The 21,425-nt window shown below is 20.3% G+C and overlaps 1 protein-coding gene across 2 annotated transcripts in view; it reads left to right on the top strand.

Annotated features, from left to right (window-relative positions):
• The first annotated feature begins 1,485 nt into the window (after positions 1 to 1,485).
• Positions 1,486 to 21,425, top strand: part of LOC122508400 (GTP-binding protein RAD) — a 65,238-nt gene continuing 45,298 nt past the window's right edge. Inside the window, exons 1-3 of one of the 2 annotated variants that reach the window (XM_043621702.1) lie at positions 1,486 to 1,546; positions 4,912 to 5,798; positions 9,863 to 10,120. In XM_043621702.1, coding sequence (XP_043477637.1) covers positions 5,549 to 5,798; positions 9,863 to 10,120 — 508 coding nt within the window. In that variant the 5' untranslated portion in view covers positions 1,486 to 1,546; positions 4,912 to 5,548. Of the gene's footprint in view, positions 1,547 to 4,029; positions 4,216 to 4,911; positions 5,799 to 9,862; positions 10,121 to 21,425 lie in introns of those variants that run through there. The other variant, XM_043621701.1, reaches the window with a different exon arrangement.

Genomic DNA, 21,425 nt, shown 5'->3' with positions numbered 1-21,425 from the left:
AATTTTTATTCAAACCCAGTAGAATTTTTTTGAACTAATTAAAATTGATTTTAAACAAATAGAAAAATTGTTGTATTTACTTGTTTTAAATAAAAATTTGCTTTAGCGCAAAAATTTTGTTGAACCAAGTAAAATTTATTTGAACCAAAATAAAATTTTTATTCAAGCCAAATAAAATTTTTTTGAATCAATTAAAATTGATTTTAAATAAATAGAAAAATTTTTGTAATCAATTGAAATTCATTTAAAATAAATATCATTTATTTGAAATGATTAAATTTTTTTTGAACCAGCAATTAAAGTTTATTTTGAAACAAATAACATTTATCGATAATTTTAACTTTATTATTAACTAAAATGTAGTTGGACCAAATAAGATTTATTTGAAAGAAAGAAATAATTTATTAGGCTATGAGTCAAATATATTTTTTCTTTGGGCGTAATAATTGGAAAACTAAGATTAAGATTCATTTTTTTTTTTCCTCAAAATGAATAAAAAATGAATAAAAATAAAAATTCCCAACTATGAATAACAGAATATTTCCGAAAAATTCGTCTCGGGAAATTTCTCTAGAATACAATAAATTCACAATGTCATTTGCGTTGTTACAACTAAATTTAAATTTCTTTATAAATTCATATAGCCACTTAGAATTTTCCCAGAAGAAAATTTTATCCAGGAAGACTCCGCATATATTTATAAATGGATTTCAAAAAAAAAAAAAAAAAAAAAAAAAATTAACTCTCATACTTTATTTTCTGTCATTCATTCCTGTCATTTCCCAAAGTTCTTTAAACTCAACTTTCTTTTCTGTTTCTTTTCCTCTTTCTTTCTTTCTCTTCTCTATTTTTTTTCCTTCCACGTGAAAGTTCAATCGCCTGAAAATTAAATATTTTTTTTTGTCTCCTCATTCCATACATCTCTTCATATATATATTTGCGTGCGCGACGAACTGTCTTATTATTCTTAATTTTTTTTTTTTTTTTGCTTTTGCTACAATGTCCGCGGAATCGTTGAACTTTCGCGAGAAATTTTTTTTTCGTTTCTTTCTTTTTATTATTATTTTTTTTTTTTTGTGCGGCGTTGCACTTCCTGGCGAGTCACATAGAGTTTCGTGAAAGACATGCCGGATTCGTTGGCTTTGGCGAATGATAGGATAGCGCGGAGAAATTGGACATATGCCAGGCCCGGTATATACGCACCGAAAGTCACCGAGCTTTCACGACGTTCTGAATTGCGGCGGCGTCGCGACGCCATGCGACGCTCAGTGTCTCGCGAAACACATCCCGGGTGCTGCAAAAAAGAATAAAGCGCTCTCCCGCTTTTTTAATTGTGCTGAAAATCACATGAGAAGCAGCTGCGCTTTTTTTTATTTCTCGGTGTGTTTGGAAAAAAAAATAAATAAAAAAAAAATCTCAGGTGTTTTTTATAAAAAAAAAAAAATACTATGAAAAAATAAGTGAAATTTTTACAATTACAGGACCATTATAACAAAAAAAAAGTTGGAAGTGATTTTTATTTATAATTTTATATTACAAAAAAAAGGTGCGTAATTTTTAACTTTTCCCGCTCTCTTTTTTGTTTAAATTCACTGTCTCATTGTTAACGACAAAATATAACGAAACAACTTTTTTTTCTTTTAGTCTCTTTTTCAATTGATTCAAACTTTCAAGAAAGTTTACCAATGGAAATTTTTACCATCACCAAGAAAGTTGGAAATTTTAAATTCCGTTGAGTATAATTTTTCGAAATTTAAATTCAAGAACAAAACAGTTAAAACTTCTTACGAAGAGTTGAATAATAATTTCATAACTTTAAATAACCAAAAATTATAAAATTGATTATAAAGTTATTAGTTATTATAAAGTAATCAGAAAATGAATATATGAAATTTGAATTTGGGAATAAAAATTCGAATTTCAAGTGAAAAATATTATGAGCTTCAAAAAATTAGATCTAAAAACTAATTTAAAATATTTATATTAAAATTGACGATAAAAATTATTTAAAAATACTTATATCAAAATTAACTATAGAAAATAATTATTAATATTTCCATCAAAATTAACTATAAAAAATAATTATTAATATTTCCATCAAAATTAACGATAGAAAATAATTAAAAATATTTCTATCAAAATTAACGATAAAAATTAATCTTAAATATTTATATTACAATTAACGATAAAGATTAATTTTAAATATTAATTATTTAGAATTTAGAAAATTTATCTTAAACCAAAAAAAATTATATTGGAGTTAAAAATTAATTTATAACATTTATTAATTATTATTTAAAATTTGAAACATTTATAACATCTGGTGAAAAAATCGTGTGATTTAAAATAAGAGTTAAAAATAATTAAAAAATTGATTAAAAATATTTATATTTAGAATTCTTATTTCGAATTTTGAATTTAACTCCTGTTGAAAAAAAATGTGTGCTCTAAAATTAGAATTTAAAGTTAATTCAAAATATTTATAGTTTGATTTTTAAGAATGTAACTTCAAGTGAAAAAATTTTTGAGCCATTGAAGTTAAAATTGTTTTTATTAACATATTTATTAATATTTGAAATATTTATCTATTCATTTATTTACTCACGTTATTGTTGTTATTAGTGAATAATCGTACCTGGAACAGAAATTTTTTTTGATTATTAAAAATGTTTAAACATTTTTAGATCCTGTAAACAAAATTTTTTCTTTTTAAAATTTCTACAAAATTTTCTCCCTAACAGTCACTGCAATATTTTTAGTTCAAATTTGAATCCAGAAAAAAAATTGTAATCTAAATAATTAAAATAATATAATTAATAATCTAATTAAAAAATTAAATCACAAAATTACTTTTCTAAAAGTCAGTACAATATTTAGTTCAAAAAAATTAAATATTTTAGTTAAAACAATATTTTCAAATCCAAAAAAAATTTTTTTGGTTAAAAGAAGAATTATAAAATCAAAAAAAAAAAAAAATCTTTTCTAAAAATGGCAGCGGAATATTTTTAATTCAAACAATATTTTCAAATCGAAAGAAAATAATTTTTTATTTTAAAAAATCTTTGCAAAATTAAATTACAAAAATTCCTTTTGTAAAAGAAAGGTGCTTCATTTAAGTAGCTTTATTTATTTATTTATTATTAAATAAAAAATTAACTGCAAAGTTAATTATTTATTATTTAATAAGTAATTAACTTTAATATTAATTACTTATCACTTAATAAATAAATAATTAACTTTGCAGTTAATTTTTTATTTAATAATAAATAAATAAATAAATAAAGCTACTTAAATGAAGCACCTTTCTTTTACAAAAGGGATTTTTAAAATAAAAAATTAACTTTAAAATCAATAAGTCTTTGTTTGAAAAAAGCTTTGTTTAAATTCATTGAAACAAATGTCATTTAAATAATTAATTCATTTTTATTTTTATTCGATTAAAAGAAATTCCTTTCAGGGAATAAAATAATCAACTAAAATAAAAATTACGTTAATTATAAGAAAGTTGAGAATATTATTTATTGAAAAAAGTTCGCATTAATTTAATACTCAATTCAATTTTCCATTTCCATTTCACTAATGAAACTGTGCAACATTATTTATTCGTAATTTTTCAATATTCAATTATTGAAATTAAATAACTATTCACACACAACAATAACAAATTCAGTAAAATAATTAACAATTACAAATATCGTAATTTAAATTAAATTTGATAATCATTTTATTCCATTACTAAAAACATGTGTGATTTAATGCACAAATAAAAATAAAACAGCAAATAATCGTAAAAACGAAATATGAAAATATTTTCCGATAATTTTTTTTTTTTTATTAAAAAAAGCTCTCAAAGACAATAAGTAAATAAAATACAAAGAAAAATTTGTTTTTCAGGGAAATGCAAAATATATGTAAATATTAATTGGAAATGTTATTGTACGTAAATTGCGCCAATTAGCTAAAAACCAGTATAGACAATAAAGAAATTGCGAAATATTGTTTGTTGTTTTTCAGCAAAATTTTCTCGTTTAAAATACAGCTTTAAGAGCAATAAATTAATACTGTCGGGGTTTTAAACGAAACTCTAATTAAAGTGTACTTCATTTGTGGAACACGATATTTGATTTAGAAGCGTGGAATTCTATTATCGAAAATATTAAATTTAATGGAAGCTGGCAAGTTTAAGTCGATTATTATTGAATTAAAAAAAAAGAGGTGAAGAAAATTTTAATTTAATAAATAATAAACTTTTAATTCAATAAATAATAAACTTTTAATTTAATAAATAATAAACTTTTAATTTAATATGAAAATATACAATATAAATATATTTATCAAAATTATTTATAAATTCCACTTTCTGTTTCAAATTTATTTTATCGGATAATTCTTAAAATTCTTTTTCTCTAAATTATAAAAATTATCCAATTAACACTATTTAAATGTTCAATCAACTTATTATTAAAATTATTTATTTTTAATATTAATAACTTAATTTAATTCCATTCAATTGACATTTAAACTTCATTTTGTCCTTGAAAAAAAAATAATTGTAAAATAATTTATTTTCAATTTGTGTTATAACACAGATTGAAAATAAATTATTTATCAATTTTTTTTTAAAAGTATTTAATTAATTTAATAATTAAGTTTTTAATGTTTAAATACTCAATTACTGTAAATTATTTAAATTAGTCGCATTCTGTTCATATAATAAAAAATATATATGTTAATAATTAATATAATTTTCAGTCCATTTATAATAAATAAATCTTTTATTTAATTAATTAATGTAAAAATGTAAATTAGTTATTAATTATTTAATTATTAATAAATGACATTAATTAGTTAAATTAAATTAATTACAAATAAAAATTTATTAATATTTTATTCTGTTTTCTTTTCTTTCAGAGGAAAAATAATCCAAGTACCAACGAAGCTCTTTTCTTGCAAGAGGAAAAAAAAAATTTTTTCTCAAAACAATTATAAATTGTTGAAAAAGAAGAGAAAAATTCTTAACAAATGGATACGGTACCAATTTTAAATTCAATGGTCCTATTCTCACGTGAGACGAAATAAAAAAGAAAAAAAAAAGAAGGAAAAGAAATTTAAACATATCAAAAAAGAAGAATCAAAAATCAAATGCAACCTATCAATAAACAATTATCAATTTTTCAAAATCGAAAAAATCTCAAATTCCCTAGTGATTAATAATTTATACCATCTTATAGGATAATTTCCCGGAGATTTTTATTTCAAAAAAAAAAAAAAATTTTTTTTCTATCGATTTTCAAAGTGAGTGTTTTTATATTTTAAAAGGGGGTGAAAAAAAAGAAAAGTGTTAATTTTTTATTATTAATAAAGACGAGTGTTAAATAGAGTTCGGAGAATAGTTTTAAAAAATTCGAAAAGTAGTTTTAAAAAATTCAGAAAATAGTTTTAAAAAAGTTAGTTTTTTTATTCGGAGAATAATTTTTTTAAAATTCGGAAAATAGATTTAAAAAGGAAAAAAAAAATTCAAGTGTCATCAGAAGTCTTCCATTAGATAATGGCAGAGGAAACACCACGAAGAAAAACAAGATCGGCTTCAATTTGCGCTCCTGGTTTTTCAAGTATTGATAAAATGGTTGATTCAATGCCGCCTTCGGGTGCTAAAGAAAAGGATAGGGAAAGGGATAGCGGAAGTGGTACACCGGAAGGTAGTACACCAACAAGAAGACGACGACCTGCCACAAGGTCTCAAAGTGCACGAGTCACCGGTGGCGGTAAAAGTATTCGCCGAAGAGCTGCCGCTCAAGGTATTTTTTCACTATTTTTTCACTATTTTTTTTCCATAATTTTTTTGCCTATTTGTAAATTTTTTCCCTTTTTTATTCCCTTCCTTATTTTTTAATATTTTTCGTTTTATTTGTTGACTATTTGTAAATTATTTTTTTTATTTTATCATATTTTTTTTTATTTCTTTTTGCCTACCTGAAAATTTGTTTTTCATTGTTTTATTTCCTTCCTTATTTTTCACATTTTTTTTTCTTTTTGGTCTATTTGTAATTTTTTTCATTTTCTATTCCCTTATTTATTTTTTTGCCAATTTGTAAGTTTTTTCCATTTTCTGTTCCCTCGATAAAAAATGTTTTTTTAAAAATTAATTTCCATTGAACGAAAAAAATTGTAAATAAAAAAATATTAGCAATAAATGGTGAAAGATTAAAAATATATTAATAAATGAAGAAAGATTCTAAGTAAAAATAAAAAAAATGGAAAAAGATTATAAATAAAAATATAAGAATAAGAAGAATATTGAAAAAGATGAAAAAAAAATTAAAATTAAAAAAATTTTTTTTAAATATATTAATAAGTAGAAGAAAAATGAGAATGGGATATAAAAGTAACAAAAAAAATAACCAATCCCAAATATTGTCAAGAAAAATATCCAAAAACTTAAAAGTTTCAAATTATATTTTTTAAGACACGAAATTTTTAAAAAACAAAATTTTCGAAGTACAAAATTGCTTGAGGACGCAATTGCAATAGGACGTAATTTTTAAAATATATAATTTCTAAAAGACAGAATTTATAATGAAAAATATTTCTAAAATTTCTAAAAAGAATTTATCATCTAGTCTCTCAATAATATTTTACGAAGACTTTTCCATTGAAATTTTTATTAATAAAGAAATACATTGAGATGTAAAAAAGTTTTCTTTACAAAGTTTGATAACTCTGTCATTTTTCATAGAAAATTTAATTTATACTGACAATTTAATTCAATGACCCGAAATATTAATTTCCTATTAAAATAGGTAATTGTCACTTAATGACATATTGATAATTTAATAACAACAAATAAATTTCATTTATTAAAAATTGACTTTCAAATTTTCAAGTCTTCTACTTTTTTTTAAAAAAATGTCCAATGCAAAAAGGAATTTTTTTGGAAAAATTGTAATTTTAAAATTCAAAACATTGCATGAAAAGTTTATAAATTATTTTCTTTTCCATAATTCGCGTTAATTTAAGTAAATTTTTTTTTGGAAATTAAACAAATAACACTTTTGTTAAGAAAATTTTTAATTTTTGTAAATTTAATAATATGAAATTTCAAATAATTTAATTTTTGCGCAGAATTTTATTAAAATTTTTCAAAATAATGCAATTCTGTCAAAGAATTCTATTTACATTTTTCAAAATAATTAAAATCTCTCAAGGAATTTAAGTGAAACTCAATTAAAAAAAATTGTGAATTATTAAAAAAAGTTTTATCAAAATATTTGAAAATAATTTAATTCTTTTCCAAAAATTTATTAAAACTTCCAAAAATAATTGAATTTTTGACATGATTATTAATTTCTATAAAAATAATTTAATTATTATAAAGAATTTTATTAAAATTTTTAACAATGATTGAATTGTGTCGAAGAATTTTCTTTAAATTACTAAAAATAATTCAGTTCCTGCGAAAAATGTTTTTATTTCTGAAAACAATTGAATTCCCACGAAGAATTTTATTATTTTTTAAAAATAATTGAATTATGATGACGATTTTTATTAAAATTTTTAAAAATAATTCAATTCTTTTCAAGAATTTTATTAAAATTACTAAAAATAATTGAATTCCGGCGAAAAATGTTATAATACATAAAAATAATTGAATTATTATGACAATTTTTATTAAAATTTTTTTTTGAATAATTCAATTCTTTCTAAGAATTTGATTAAAATTTCTAAAAACAATTTAATTGAGGTGAAAAATTATATTATTTGTAAAAATAATAATTTAATTATTACCTATAAAAGAAATTTATTTTTTCTGCAAATAATTGAATTCCTGACAAGAATTTTATTTTTTTCCAAATAATTAAATTATGAAGAATTTTATTAAAATTTTATAAATTTATTGAATTCTTTCGAAGAGTTTTATTCACATTTGTAAAAATAATTAAATCATTAAAAACCTAAGAGAAATTTAATTATTTTTAAAACTAGTTCTTTAAAAAAAATAGTTTTTTTAAAAATTATTTCGAAGAATTTTATTAAATTTTTTTAAAGTGATTGAGTCTCTTGAAAGAATTTTATTAATTATGAAATTAAAATTGAATTATTATGAAGAATAGTGGCAACATTTTTTAAAAATAATTGAATTCGCATAGAATTTTTTTTTTATTAAGAAAATAATTAAATTAGTGGAGAGAATTTTTTCTATTTATGATAAAAAAAAATTGAATTCTTATGAAGAATTTTATTAATATTTTTAAAAATAATAATTAATAATAATTAATTAGTTAAAGAGGTGAATAATTTTCAATTTTAAATATAAGATAATATTCAAACATCAAAGTTGATATTCGAAAATAAAAAATTTTGTAATTTGCAATTGTGAATAAAGTAAACACCGCGTTTCTAATTCGAATTCAAAACTAATTTGTTAATTAGTGCTAATTAATAGTAAATAATAAAATCGAATAATTTAGATTTCTAATGGGGGTTTTGTGACCAAAAAAAAAAATTTATTTTTACTAATTTTTTCCCACACGAGTTTTGATTTCAAATATGAAAAAAAAACTTTGTTTTTCCAATAATAATAGTTTGGCGAATATTATATAAAAGGCCAATATTATTGGCGAATATTAATACACACTGGACTTCCGGAAAATGTTGAATGGCGACACTTAGCAAGTGAACCGTGTAACATACAAAGTTCGAGATATTTTATAGTTTTAATCTCAAGAGCTGGTGAACTTTAAACGCCAGAGGTGTATAGTATACGAGACGAGCTTTGATAATCCCAAAGTGTGTTACGCATATGGATTAAGTTTGCATATTTACCCTTGAGAAATGCCATTTTCGAGAGCTCAACTTGATTCTCGTCATACACACAAACTGTCTATTTGCACACTATACATACATATAAGTGTACACCTTTTTTATGGAAAAATTAAATTTTCGTACACATTTTTATGGTTTATTTTGCGCACAAAAAATGTTGATAGTATAATAATTTTAAATTTACTCGAATCGAGAAAATAATTCCGCAATTAATAAATTCCGCATCAGTATTTCCTTTTCTTTCCCAAATAATAAAAATATTGCGAATATTTCAGCGTAAAATTAAATTTTATACTATAGACACAATTGTGTAAAAAGAGGAGAAAAAAAATGTTTATGGCATTACACATTTTTATTATACATTTTTTTTTCAAAATTAAAATTCAGTCTGTTTTTGCTGTTAAATATGCGCATGTAATTTTGTATTTAATAAATTAAACCGCGCTGGAGAGTTTCATTCTTTTTCTCTTTTCACAATAATTAGAACTTCTTTTATATTTCTTATTACAATTTCTATTTTTCAAAAAGGTTTTATAAAATATATTTAATCAGCGCCAATAATTTTACTAGAAACAATAATAAATTAATTATAATATAATAATAATTAATATTAATGTGTAAATTTATGCGATTGACGCAAATAATATTAAAGTGGAGAGAGAGAGCGAAATTATAACAGTTCGAGCTTTGATTAAACAATATGGAAATTATTTAATTATTTAAACAATATTCGATATAAAATATAACTATATTTGTAACAAAGTAATTAATATAGTTTATAATAATTAATTAATTTTTAATCATTGTAATTAATTAATATAATAATTAATTAATTCATAATAATTATAATTAATTAATAATTAATATAATAATTAATTAATTCATAATAATTATAATTAATTAATAATTAATATAATAATTAATTAATTCATAATAATTATAATTAATTCATAATTAATATAATAATTAATTAATAATTAATATAATAATTAATATAATTAGTAATGAATAATTTATTTTCGAAATTGAAAATTTTCAGCTGCAGCTCAACATCATCATCATGAACCAACAATGAAATCAGCACATTGTAGCAGTGAACCGAGACTAAATGAAAATGACGTTAGTCCTGGTTTTCGAAGGCGGGGCAGTAGACGGGGTCAAAGTATGCATCACACTCATCACAGAAAGAGCAATGCATTTCTTGACGTGCCCGATGTTTCGGTTCAAATACCACCCCGCGAAGAGGGCGAGGACGAGGACAGTTACAGACTTCGAAGTTTTAGTCTCACCAGTAAAGGTTCGTTTTTCATTTCTTTTTTTTCTCATCACGATAAATATATTAAATCAAAGGAAAAATTAACGTAAATTTTAAAAATTATTTAAAAAAACAAACTATAAATTTGATTTAGTAAAAATGTTTATTACTTTGAATTTTTGAATTCAACTGAATTTTTGCTTTTGCGTTTGGAAATTTTACTAATAAATAGTAATTTCTACAAATTTATTAGTAAAATTTACATTAATTAGTAAATGTAATAACTAAATTTACTTTAATTAGTAAATTTAATAAGTAAATTTAGTAAGTAAATTTACTTTAATTTGTAAATTTAGTAAGTAAATTTACTTTAATTAGTAAATTTAATAAATAAATTTACTTTAATTAGTAAATTTAATAAGTAAATTTACTATAATAATCTTGGTATTTCATTCTTTCATTTTTTCTGTCCGCCCACACTTTGAAGTTAGTTTTTTTGTGATTATTAAGAAAATTATGATTAACAAACAAATTTTGTTTATTGCTTTTTTTTATAACAAATTTTGGTTTACTGATCTAATTGTTGTTAGTTTATAATAATAATTAAATAAATTAAATAGTGAAAGTTTACTAATAACTTAGTAGAAATTACTATTTGCTAGTAAAATTTTTCTAACTCAAAAGCAAAAAGTCAGTCTCACTAATCTTAATTAGTAAACATTTTTATTAATGTAAATTTAGAGAGAATAAAATGAAATGTAAAGGACAAAATCTAAAATACAAAAATACCTAAATAAACAAATAAAAAACTAAATAAAAAAAATGAAATGAACCGCCCGTTTAAATTAACATAAATAAAAATAAACCAAAATGTAAATTAAAATCGAAAAAAAACTGTTTAAAATTAGGAAATAAATTATTTAAAAAATATTATTTTTATTGAATTATTTTATTCATTATTAAAAAAATATTTTGAAAAATTATGCAAATTTTTCTCCATTTTATTTATAAAAAAGATTACAAAATTGTTCATTGTTAAAAAATTATGAAAAAATTGTTATAAAATATGAAGATATCGATTGCTCCGAGTCGAAGACTCGGAGTGATTGATTTCTTCATGTTTTATAACAATTAAAGATAACCGACTGATAAAATAATTATTTGATATTATAAAAATATTGTTAATCTAATTTCTTCAACATTATTTTCATCATTTTAATTTAATTATTATTTTCTAGAATTTTTGACTAAAATTCTTCTCTAAATCAACTATTTTTAATAATTTTTTGAAAAAGTTTTTCGTGATTTTATATTTAATTATTATCTAAAACTTAAACTAAAATTTATATTTAAATCAATTTTTATTAAAGAATTCTACGAGAATTCAATCATTAAAATACAATTTTGTATTTTATTTTAATTATTTACTTTTAAGTAAATAATTTATTGAATAATTGAATGATTCTTAAAATTTAATTTCTATAAAGAATGTTGTCAACAAATTTTTAAGTAATTGAATTCTTTTGTTAAATTTTAATCAAATTTTTAAGAATAATTACATTTTTCGATAAACTCGATAAAAATTGCTTTTAAAATAATTGAAATTGTACGATGAGTTTTGTTCTTTATGAAAATATTATTAAATTTCTAAAAAAAAATTTACTATTTATGAAAATAATTGAATTATTGGAAAGAAATTTAAAAAAAATTTGTAAACAATTGAATTTCTGTGAAAGTTTTATTAATTATGGAAAAAATTAAATGATAGCGTACAATTTTATTAAAATTTTTTTTTAAGTAATTGAATTCTTTTTGGAAAATTTTATTAAAATAGTAGATATTGAAAATCATTTAAGTAAGAAAAATTTTTGAAAATAATTGAAATTAGGACAAGAATTTTATTGACATTTTTGAAAATATAAATTGAACTTTAGAAAAGAATTTTGTTATTTATAAAGACAATTGGGATTTTGACGAGAATTTAAAAAAAATTTTGAACATAACTGAATTTTGTAAGAAGAATTTTATTACTTTTGAATATAATTGAATTTCTGCAATTATTTGAAACTTCTCCAAAATTTATTTTTTTAGTGTTTTTAACAAAAATTTTGATTAAAAATTTTTATATTCTATTATTTTTAAAATTGCTAATTTTATTTAAAAAAGTAATTGTTGCTAGTTTGTAATAAGAATTTAATAAATTAAATAGTTAAATTTTACTAAAAAATTAGGAGAAATTACTATTTATTAGTAAAATTTACTAATTCAAAAGCAAAAAGTCAGTCACTAATCTTAATTAATAGACATTTTGACTAATGCAAATTTAGAGACAATAAAATAAAAATATAAAGTAGGTACAAAAGCTAAAATACAAAAAATAAATGAAAAAAATTAAAAACTAAATAAAAAAATAAATAAAATGAACTGCCCGTTTAAATTAACATAAATAAAAATAAACCAAAATGTAAATTAAAATCGAAGAACAACTTTTTAAAATTAGGAAATAAATTATTTGAAAAATGGTTAAATTAAACTTAAATCACAATTATTTTTTATTATTAATTATTAATTATTAATTAATAATTATTAATTATTAATTAATAATTATTAATTATTAATTAATAATTATTAATTATTAATTATTAATTAAAAATTATTAATTAAATTATTATATAAAAATTAAAACTATTTATACCACAAAACCTCGAAATATTAAATGAATGAATAATTAAAATCTCGAAATACAACGAAAGAAAAATATTGAAGACTCAAACTATTAACATTTTAATGAACTAATTATTATTAATGATATTCTCAAGTGAAATTAGTGTCACGTTTTATGCGAAACGCGCGCTCCTCATTCTCAAGAACAATGACACATTAAATTGGTGAATTAAATTAATAATTAATATTGTCTTTTCGATTTGGAATATATTCAGAAATTTTGTATACACGTAGAAAATTATATTATCTTTCTAATTGAAAAATTATCAATGAAAATTTTTTTTATGAATGCTAATCTTTATCAGAAATAATAAAATCAAAGAACGATCAAAAATTAAAATGCTAAGATAGCTCTTTGATGGCGCGCTTTACATAATTATGATATAACTTTAATTACAACTAAGTTCATTTAATCGTTAATAAACTGATTTCACGTCTCTCCTTCGAGATCAAAGTATAATTATTTAAAATAACAGCGGGGTATGTATATCACTTTAAATATATATTTCTTTATTAATTCGTTCAAAATTCTATTCCTACAAAATTCTAATTTAATTATATTTATAATAATTTATATTAATTTATTTCTATCTGTGAATAGTAAATATTAAAAATATAATATAATATAATATAATATAATATAATATAATATAATATATAATAATAATAATAATAATAATAATAATAATAAATTGGAAATTAAAATTCTAAAATAATTGAATTATCGTAAAATTTTCAAAAATTCCGAATTTCCTGAGAGTAATTTATTGCAGAATGAAAAATGACAGTTTGGTTGTAGAGAAGAAAAAAAACTGTCATTTGAAGATAAACAAAGATAATCCTCGAGATCTTCTTCTTCTTCTTCTAACTTGGGAGAATTTTTTTCTTTACGTCTATTTGAACCGTCCTGCGAAATTGCCCTCGAGGGGTTAACTTGTGACCCCAACTGTCTGATGCTCGCTTTGCTCTCAAGTAGAAACTTAACTTGTATTGGGTTCCTCCAAGACGGAACATTCTAGTTCTTTTTAAACTCTTTACTTTCTTTTTTTCATTCTCTTTAGCATTTTGAGATTTTCGATCCAATTTCAACTTTGATAAAGAAAAAATTTTTTCTTTATTCCTTTTTTTTTTAATGAAAAAAATTCTCTTATTTCGTAATTAAAAATATATTTTTATTTTATCGTATTTTATTAAAATTATTTACAGAGAATATTGAAGATCTTTCGCTCCTTATTTTTTTTATTTTACATAAAACGTAAGGAAAAAAATATTTATAATATAAATATTTTTTATTTTTTATTATATCCTCATTATCTCGAAAATAAAAAAAAAAATTCTTTTCTGTTTTTTTAAGGAAAATGTGTAGAGAGATTTTATTTTCTTTTTGAGTAAAATTATTTAAAGTAGCAATTTTTTATTTGCATAAAAATTTATTATTTTATATTTCCTATTTTGTGTATTAAAAATTTAAAATACGTTTATGCGCTTTACAATATCGCCAAGCGGAAATACGCGGAATAAGAAAAAAAAAAGAAGCGCTCAGCCCTATCAAATCTCACTTAAGAAGATTTATGTTACTTACAAAAAAGAAAAAAATAATGCACAAAGAACGGGGGGATAAACTCGATAAAAAAAATTGCAAAATAAATTCTCTTTCACAATTTTACAGCAGATTCTGAAAAATTCTTTGCGAACGGGAAAAATTCTCAAATATTTTATTCCAATATGAGTATTAAATATTTATTATAATATAAATATTAATATTAATATTATAATTACAGTGAAAATTATATTAATATATTTATTATTTTTATTGATTTATTAATTAATAAATTGTTCAAGTTATTAGTAGTATTACAGTTAAAGTTATCATTAATTTTGGAAAATAATTTTAAAAATAGAATTTTGCTTTCTTAAGCTTTAGATTCTTTCGGGATTATTTTCAAAAGTAATAAAATTTCTCTCATAAAATCCAATTATGTTCAAAATATTAATAAAATTTGCGTCAACATTCTAATTATCTTTATAAATAACAAAATTCTTTTCCAAAGTTCAATTTTCAAAAATTTCAATCAAATTCTTGTCCTAATTTCAATTATATTCAAAAAATTTTCTCATTTCAATGATTTTCAATATCTACGATTTTAAAAAAATTTCCAAAAGAGAATGCAATTATTTAAAAAAAAATGTACTCAAACATTTAATTATTTTCATAAATAATAAAAATTTCACAGGAATTCAATTATTTACAATTTTTTTTTTACAAATTTCTTCCCAATGATTCAATTATTTACATAAATAATAATTTTTTTTTAAGAAATTCAATTATTTTCATGAAAAATAATTAAAAATTCTATTTTGATAAATAAAAATTATGCATAATATGGGTACACTCTAATTTTAAAAAAATTAAAAATAATTTTGAACTAAAAAAATCCAATTTTGGAAAAATTACAAATAATTGCAAAAATTCAATTATTTTCAAGAGTGATAAAATTCTTCTCATAAAATTCAATTATCTTTCAAATTAAAAAAAAAAAAACTTCTCGTCAAAATCCCAATTATCTTTATAAATAACCAAAATTCTTCCCCAAAGTTCAATTATTTTCAAATAAATTTCAAATTCCCAAAAATAGTATCCAAACAATTTAATTATTTTCATAAATAATAAAAATTTCTCAGGAATTCAATTATTTATAAATTTTTTATAAATTCCTTCGCAATAATTAAATTATTTTTATAAATTATAACATTTTTTTAAGGAATTCAATTATTTTCATAAAAAATAATTAAAAATTGTAAAAAATAATAATTGATTTGAAATGATGAAAATAATTATAAAAAACTTACTGTAATAATATTCTTATAATATAAAACAATATGATTTTATCACTCGGAAATCTTTAATTATTATAAAACATGAAGAAATCGATCACTCCGAGTCTTTGACTCCGAGCAATCGCTATCTTCATGTTTTATAAAAATATTCTTATAAGTTATTGAATTTAAAAAGATTTAAAATTGAAATTTTTGAAATTCTTAATTCCTATGAAAGAATAATATTTATTTAAAAAAAAGTTATTGATGTTTTCGAATAATTTTACAATTAAAGAAATTCGTAAATAAATGTAACAAAACATTTTGTTGAGTAAAATTTTTTCCTTTATTTTCTAAAAACAAAAGCATACACAAAAACTAACTTCAAAGTGTGGACAGAATTCAGGGAAAAGTCAGGAATTTTTATTAAAAGTACTGACAAAAATTTAATTTTTAGAATTCATAAGAAAATTCTCAATTTTTGTGTCTTTTTTGTTTAACTCATAAACTATAAAATTACCACGAATTCTAATACAAAACCTTCAATTTTTTCAATTTCTGACAAAAATTTACAATTTTCATAAATAAATGAACTTTTAAAGGGTTTCAATTTAAAATTTTAGAAAATTTCAATTTTGAATGAATTTAATTAGAAATTTTAATGAACTTAGATTTTTGAAAAATTTAATAATTCAAAATCTTCTAAAAGCAGTTAAATTTGGCAATATACATTTAATTAATTATTAAAAATAATGGATTTATAGAAGAATTTTAGTTAAAAACACTAAAAAAAAATTGAATTTTGAAGAAATTACAAATGATTGCAGAAATTCAATTATTTTCAAAAGCAATAAAATTATTATCACAAAATTCAAATATGTTCAAAATTTACAGGAAAATCTCGACAAAATCCCAATTATTATCTTTATAAATAAAAAAATTCTTCTTCAAAATTCAATTAATTTCAAAACTTTTTTTAAAAATTTTCCTCATTTTAATGATTTTCAATATGCAAACTCTTTGAAAAATGTAACTATTCTAAACATTTTATTAAAATTCGTCAAAAAAATTCAATTATTTAAAAATTTGTTAATAAAATTCTTTATAAGAATTAAATTTTAAGAAACATTCAATTATTCAATAAATAAGTTACTTTTGTATTTATAATTGAATAAAATAAAAATTATTTTTAAGTTAATTAATATTTAAAAAAAGGTTTGAATTTGAAATTTTTGAAAATCTTATTTTCTATGGAAAAATAATAAGAATTAAATATTTGAAAAAGAAATTATTGTTTTCGAATAATTTTACAATTAAAGATGTTCGTAAATAAATTTAACAGAACATTTTTTTCAATAAAATTTATTCCTTTATGTTCTAAAAGTTTAAAAATTCTCCGTTTCATTTTTAATTAAATTTTGTAATTGACAAATATAATTTGTAAATATTTTTTTCCTTTATTTTTAAAAAAACTTTGAATTTTATTAAAAACAATTGAAATTAAGAAATAGAATAATTGATGCAAATTATTTCCTTATATGAAAATTGAGAATTTTCTACAAAAATATTAAGAAACGGAAATATCTAATGTTTTTCTTTACAAAAGAGAAAAATAACTTTGTAAACAATATTGTTATTGAGAAATAAAAATTATACATAAAATCGGTATATTTCCTACTTCTTAATCAAAATTTTTTTAATAATTAACAATTTTCTAGTAAGTCTCGAATAAACAGTTTTCAATTTCGAAATAACTTTTCGATAATTCATAAGTACCTTTTTGGAGTTTGAAATTACTTTTTCGACTTTTCGAAATATAAAATTACTTTTAAAAATTTCAAAAAGATGAAATTTAAAAAAAATGAATTAAAATAATTTGTAAAGTGCAAAATAAATTTAATAAATATTGAATGAATGTGCGGAAAGCGGGAGGTGTGAGGTGTGAGGTGTGAGGAACTACGTGACATTACACGATTTATTCAGAATATGTTCACCATACTTTGAGTGTGTGTTTGATGGAGCCAGAAATACAATTGCGAAAGAGAAGGCTTGAGATAAGCAAAAATAGAATATACCTGTTAGTGGTGCAATGACGTCCAACCGAGTCAACTCCAAAGGAGTTTATCATCGTGAAAGAGAGAAAGAGTAGTAGTTTTCTCATAGACAAAACTTCTGGATAGTAGAGTGTTTAATGAAAGTTGAGAGAGTGAGAATGTAGAAAAGCGTTAAAGCTGAACGAACATAGGGACACGCTCATATTTCCTGTTATGTGAAATGTTAGTGTAAAACTTCTCCAACTACATGCCTTTTCATTAGCGTTCGTTAAAATGCACTTTTTCAAAATCTCCATCATTATTCCTCTGAAAGGTCTACTTTTAAATAGAAATTTAAATAAACATAAATTTCTCGTTAGTGACTTTTATTTTCTCCTTTTTGTCAATTACTATTTTCTTTTTGCCAATTACTATTTTCCTTTTAGAAATTAATGTTTTTCTTTTGGAAATTAATGTTTTTCTTTTGGAAATTACTGTTTTTCTTTTGGAAATTACTTTTTTTTTCTTAACAATTACTATTTTCCTTTCTTTCAATTGCTATTTACTCTATTTTACCAATTATACTTCCAAAAAAAATTAGAATTATTTTTGGAATTATAAATTTTAAAAAAATATTATTTATCAAAAAATGCAAATACGAAAATATTTTATAAAAATACTGTAATGAAATAAAATTTAAAGCCTTAACAATAATATAAATAATAATGAATAATAATAAATAATAATAAATAATAATAAATAATAATAAATAATAATAAATAATAATAAATAATAATAAATAATATTATTTACAAAAATTACGATTTAATTAATTAAATTAATAATAGTAAATTAATAATTTACAAAATGTTTTTTTACAAAAATTACACAAATACAATTCATTTCAAACAATTAAAATTTGTAATTGTAATTTCAATAAAAATATTGTTATTAATTATACAAGAATTATCAAAAATTGCGAATATTAAAATATTCTATAAAAATATTAAAACAAAAAAATGCAAACCTAATTTAAAATTCTACTAATTAAAATTAAATGAATTTAAAATCACTCTGATTAAACACAGATTAATATAAAATCACTCTGATTAAATTGATTAAAATAAAATAAATTATTTAAAACTATTTTCCAATAATTTTATTCTCCAAAACTTCCAAATAAAATTAATAAAAAAAAAATTATCTCGTTAATTTATAAATTATAATTTACTCTTCACCAAGAAAAAAAATTACAAGCCAATTTTTCCCTCAAAAAAAAAAAAAAAATTCCTAATCATAATTTTTTTTCTCCCTATTTGTCGACATAATTATTATTCGAAATAGGAAATTCGCAATTTTTCAAACGAGATACCATCTCGTTGAATCAATATATCATCGCGAGATTCCTTGAATTCTTCCGTCAGGTTATTTTAAAATGGATAAAAAAAAAATAGAAGAGAGAGAGAAGAAAAAAGGAACAAGAAGAAGGAATAAAAAAGCTCTAAATTTGTATGTAGCACGTGTGTGGAATATTGTTCTCAAAAAAAAAAAAAAAAATTTCCATATCTTTTTTTTAGCAACTATTGCATCAATTTTGTACTGCGGTATGTAGTATATTAACACAAAAAAAAGAAAAGTGTGAAAAAAATTGAATAAAGATTTCACACGTTTAATTAGAAAAATATTTCCAAGTTTATAGGAATTTTTGAAAAAAAAGAAAAAATTAAAAGCACAATATCACAGTTTCTATATTATATATACAAGAGTTGGATAGATTTCAATTTATTTCCTCTCGTATTTTAAAAAAGCGATGCAATTCCAGAAATCGAGAAACATCACTTCAGATTATGCAATTTTTGAAATAAAAAGAAATTAAAACCTTTTGTTAATACATTTTGAGTAAAAGAAAAATACTTTATTTTATTTATTTGAAATTAGAAAATAAATTCAAATTTTTTATTTATTTATAATAATTAATAAAAAATCAATAATATTTTATCGATAACTAAATTGACAAAATGTTTGCAAACACTTGTAAAAAAAAAAAATAAATTCAAAAAGCAAATTCTATTTATTAATTTACATACATTACATTGAAATTAATTTTAAAAATTTTAATTTTATTTCATTTCATTTGGTAATAATAATAATTATGATATTAAATTACAATAATAAATTAATAATTATTTTCATCTGCAATTCAATGATGATAAAAAATATTACAAATATTATTTAATTAATTATTAAAATAAATACTGATAAAAGTAATAAAAATATTAAATATTGAATTTAAAAAATTAAAATTACGGAGACTTGAAATAAGGACTGAACAAATTTAATTTTATTATAATTAATTATATTATTATGAAAATAAAATTTTGTTTTGTGCAAATTTTAATTAACTTCTATAATTTTCTTTCAGGGGAAATTTTACAAAACAAAAATTTTTAGGGAAATAAAATTGAGTATAAAAATTTAATATACATTTTTTTTTTGGCTTCTTTGAATTGAAAACTTTTACTTTGAAATTTTTTTTCGCCTTTTACTTTAACGAGCACATCTGCTGCACTAAATGATAAAAATAATCATTACTGTCCAAAATTTCCGCTTCGCGTGACATTTATAGAAAATTAGAGATATTCTGACTGTAACACTGGAACGAGAAAACATTAAAGCTTTGTTCGAAAATGTCGGATTTTAATTATATCACATTCTGACACCTGTTTCACGTCACTTTACAAATAGAATTTGCCTCAGCGCGGTATCGGTTTTGTTGAAAACCTGCATTCCTCAATCCTTTTGAAATTCGATAAATAGTATATAGAATATTATATATGTATTATTATCTTCTAATCACATTTTACATTTGGCATTTCTTTTCTTTCTCTCGAATAAAAATTTTCAGAGAAGAAAATTCAATTAATTAATTAATTAAATAATAGGAAATTTTCAGTTAATACCTCCGCAATTTTTTTAATTATTTAATTTCTTTTTACTTCTTATTTATTTATTTTTATTTTTTGCTTTCTATTCCTTCTTACTCTTTCTATTTATTTATTTATTTCGACTTCCTTTCTTTTTGAAGAAATTTTTTTTTATTGACAATTTTCCAATAGACGAAAATAATAAAATGTGACACTTTATTCGATTATGAGTTCTGTCGTACTGAATTCGTGGTAAAACAATAAATCTCCCGATTGTTCAGTGAAAAAAGATTGATTTGATTTTCAACTAAACGATTACTTGTCTATCAAATAAATATTTCCTTGAATCAAATAATTTTTATTAAGAAGTAAATTTAAAATAAAAAAATTAATTTAAAACAAATATTTAAAATTTTAAACAAATAGTTTAATAAAATATTATAAAGCAAATAATTTATTTAATTGTTGATAGTACAAGTATTTTAACAGATAAATAATTTTTTTTCATTGAATTTTTCTTTTATTTCTGAATTGAAAATTTGCGGAAAATAAATAAATATTTTTTTAAATACTGAAGTTCATAATAACTTCAGAGTTTAAATAAATAAATATTTATACAATTTTTTCTTTTGAAATAAAAATTATTTGATTCAAGTAAATATTTATTAATAGACAAGTAATCAGATATTTGCATCAAATAAATTTTATCTCAGTCTAATATTCGACAATAACGAAAAAAATTTTTGCTGAAGAAATTCAGTATTTTACTAAATAAAATTTTAATTTTTGTATTTTCATCATTGCAGGGCTCGGATCGCCTTTAATACTAAAAAAAAGTCGCTTTAGTCG

The sequence above is a fragment of the Leptopilina heterotoma genome, unplaced genomic scaffold, assembly GCF_015476425.1.
Source record: "Leptopilina heterotoma isolate Lh14 unplaced genomic scaffold, ASM1547642v1 Lhet_54, whole genome shotgun sequence".
Lineage (NCBI taxonomy): Eukaryota > Metazoa > Arthropoda > Insecta > Hymenoptera > Figitidae > Leptopilina > Leptopilina heterotoma.
The sequence above is the reverse complement of the archived record's forward strand: the minus strand, read 5'-3'. Positions and strand labels throughout refer to the sequence as shown.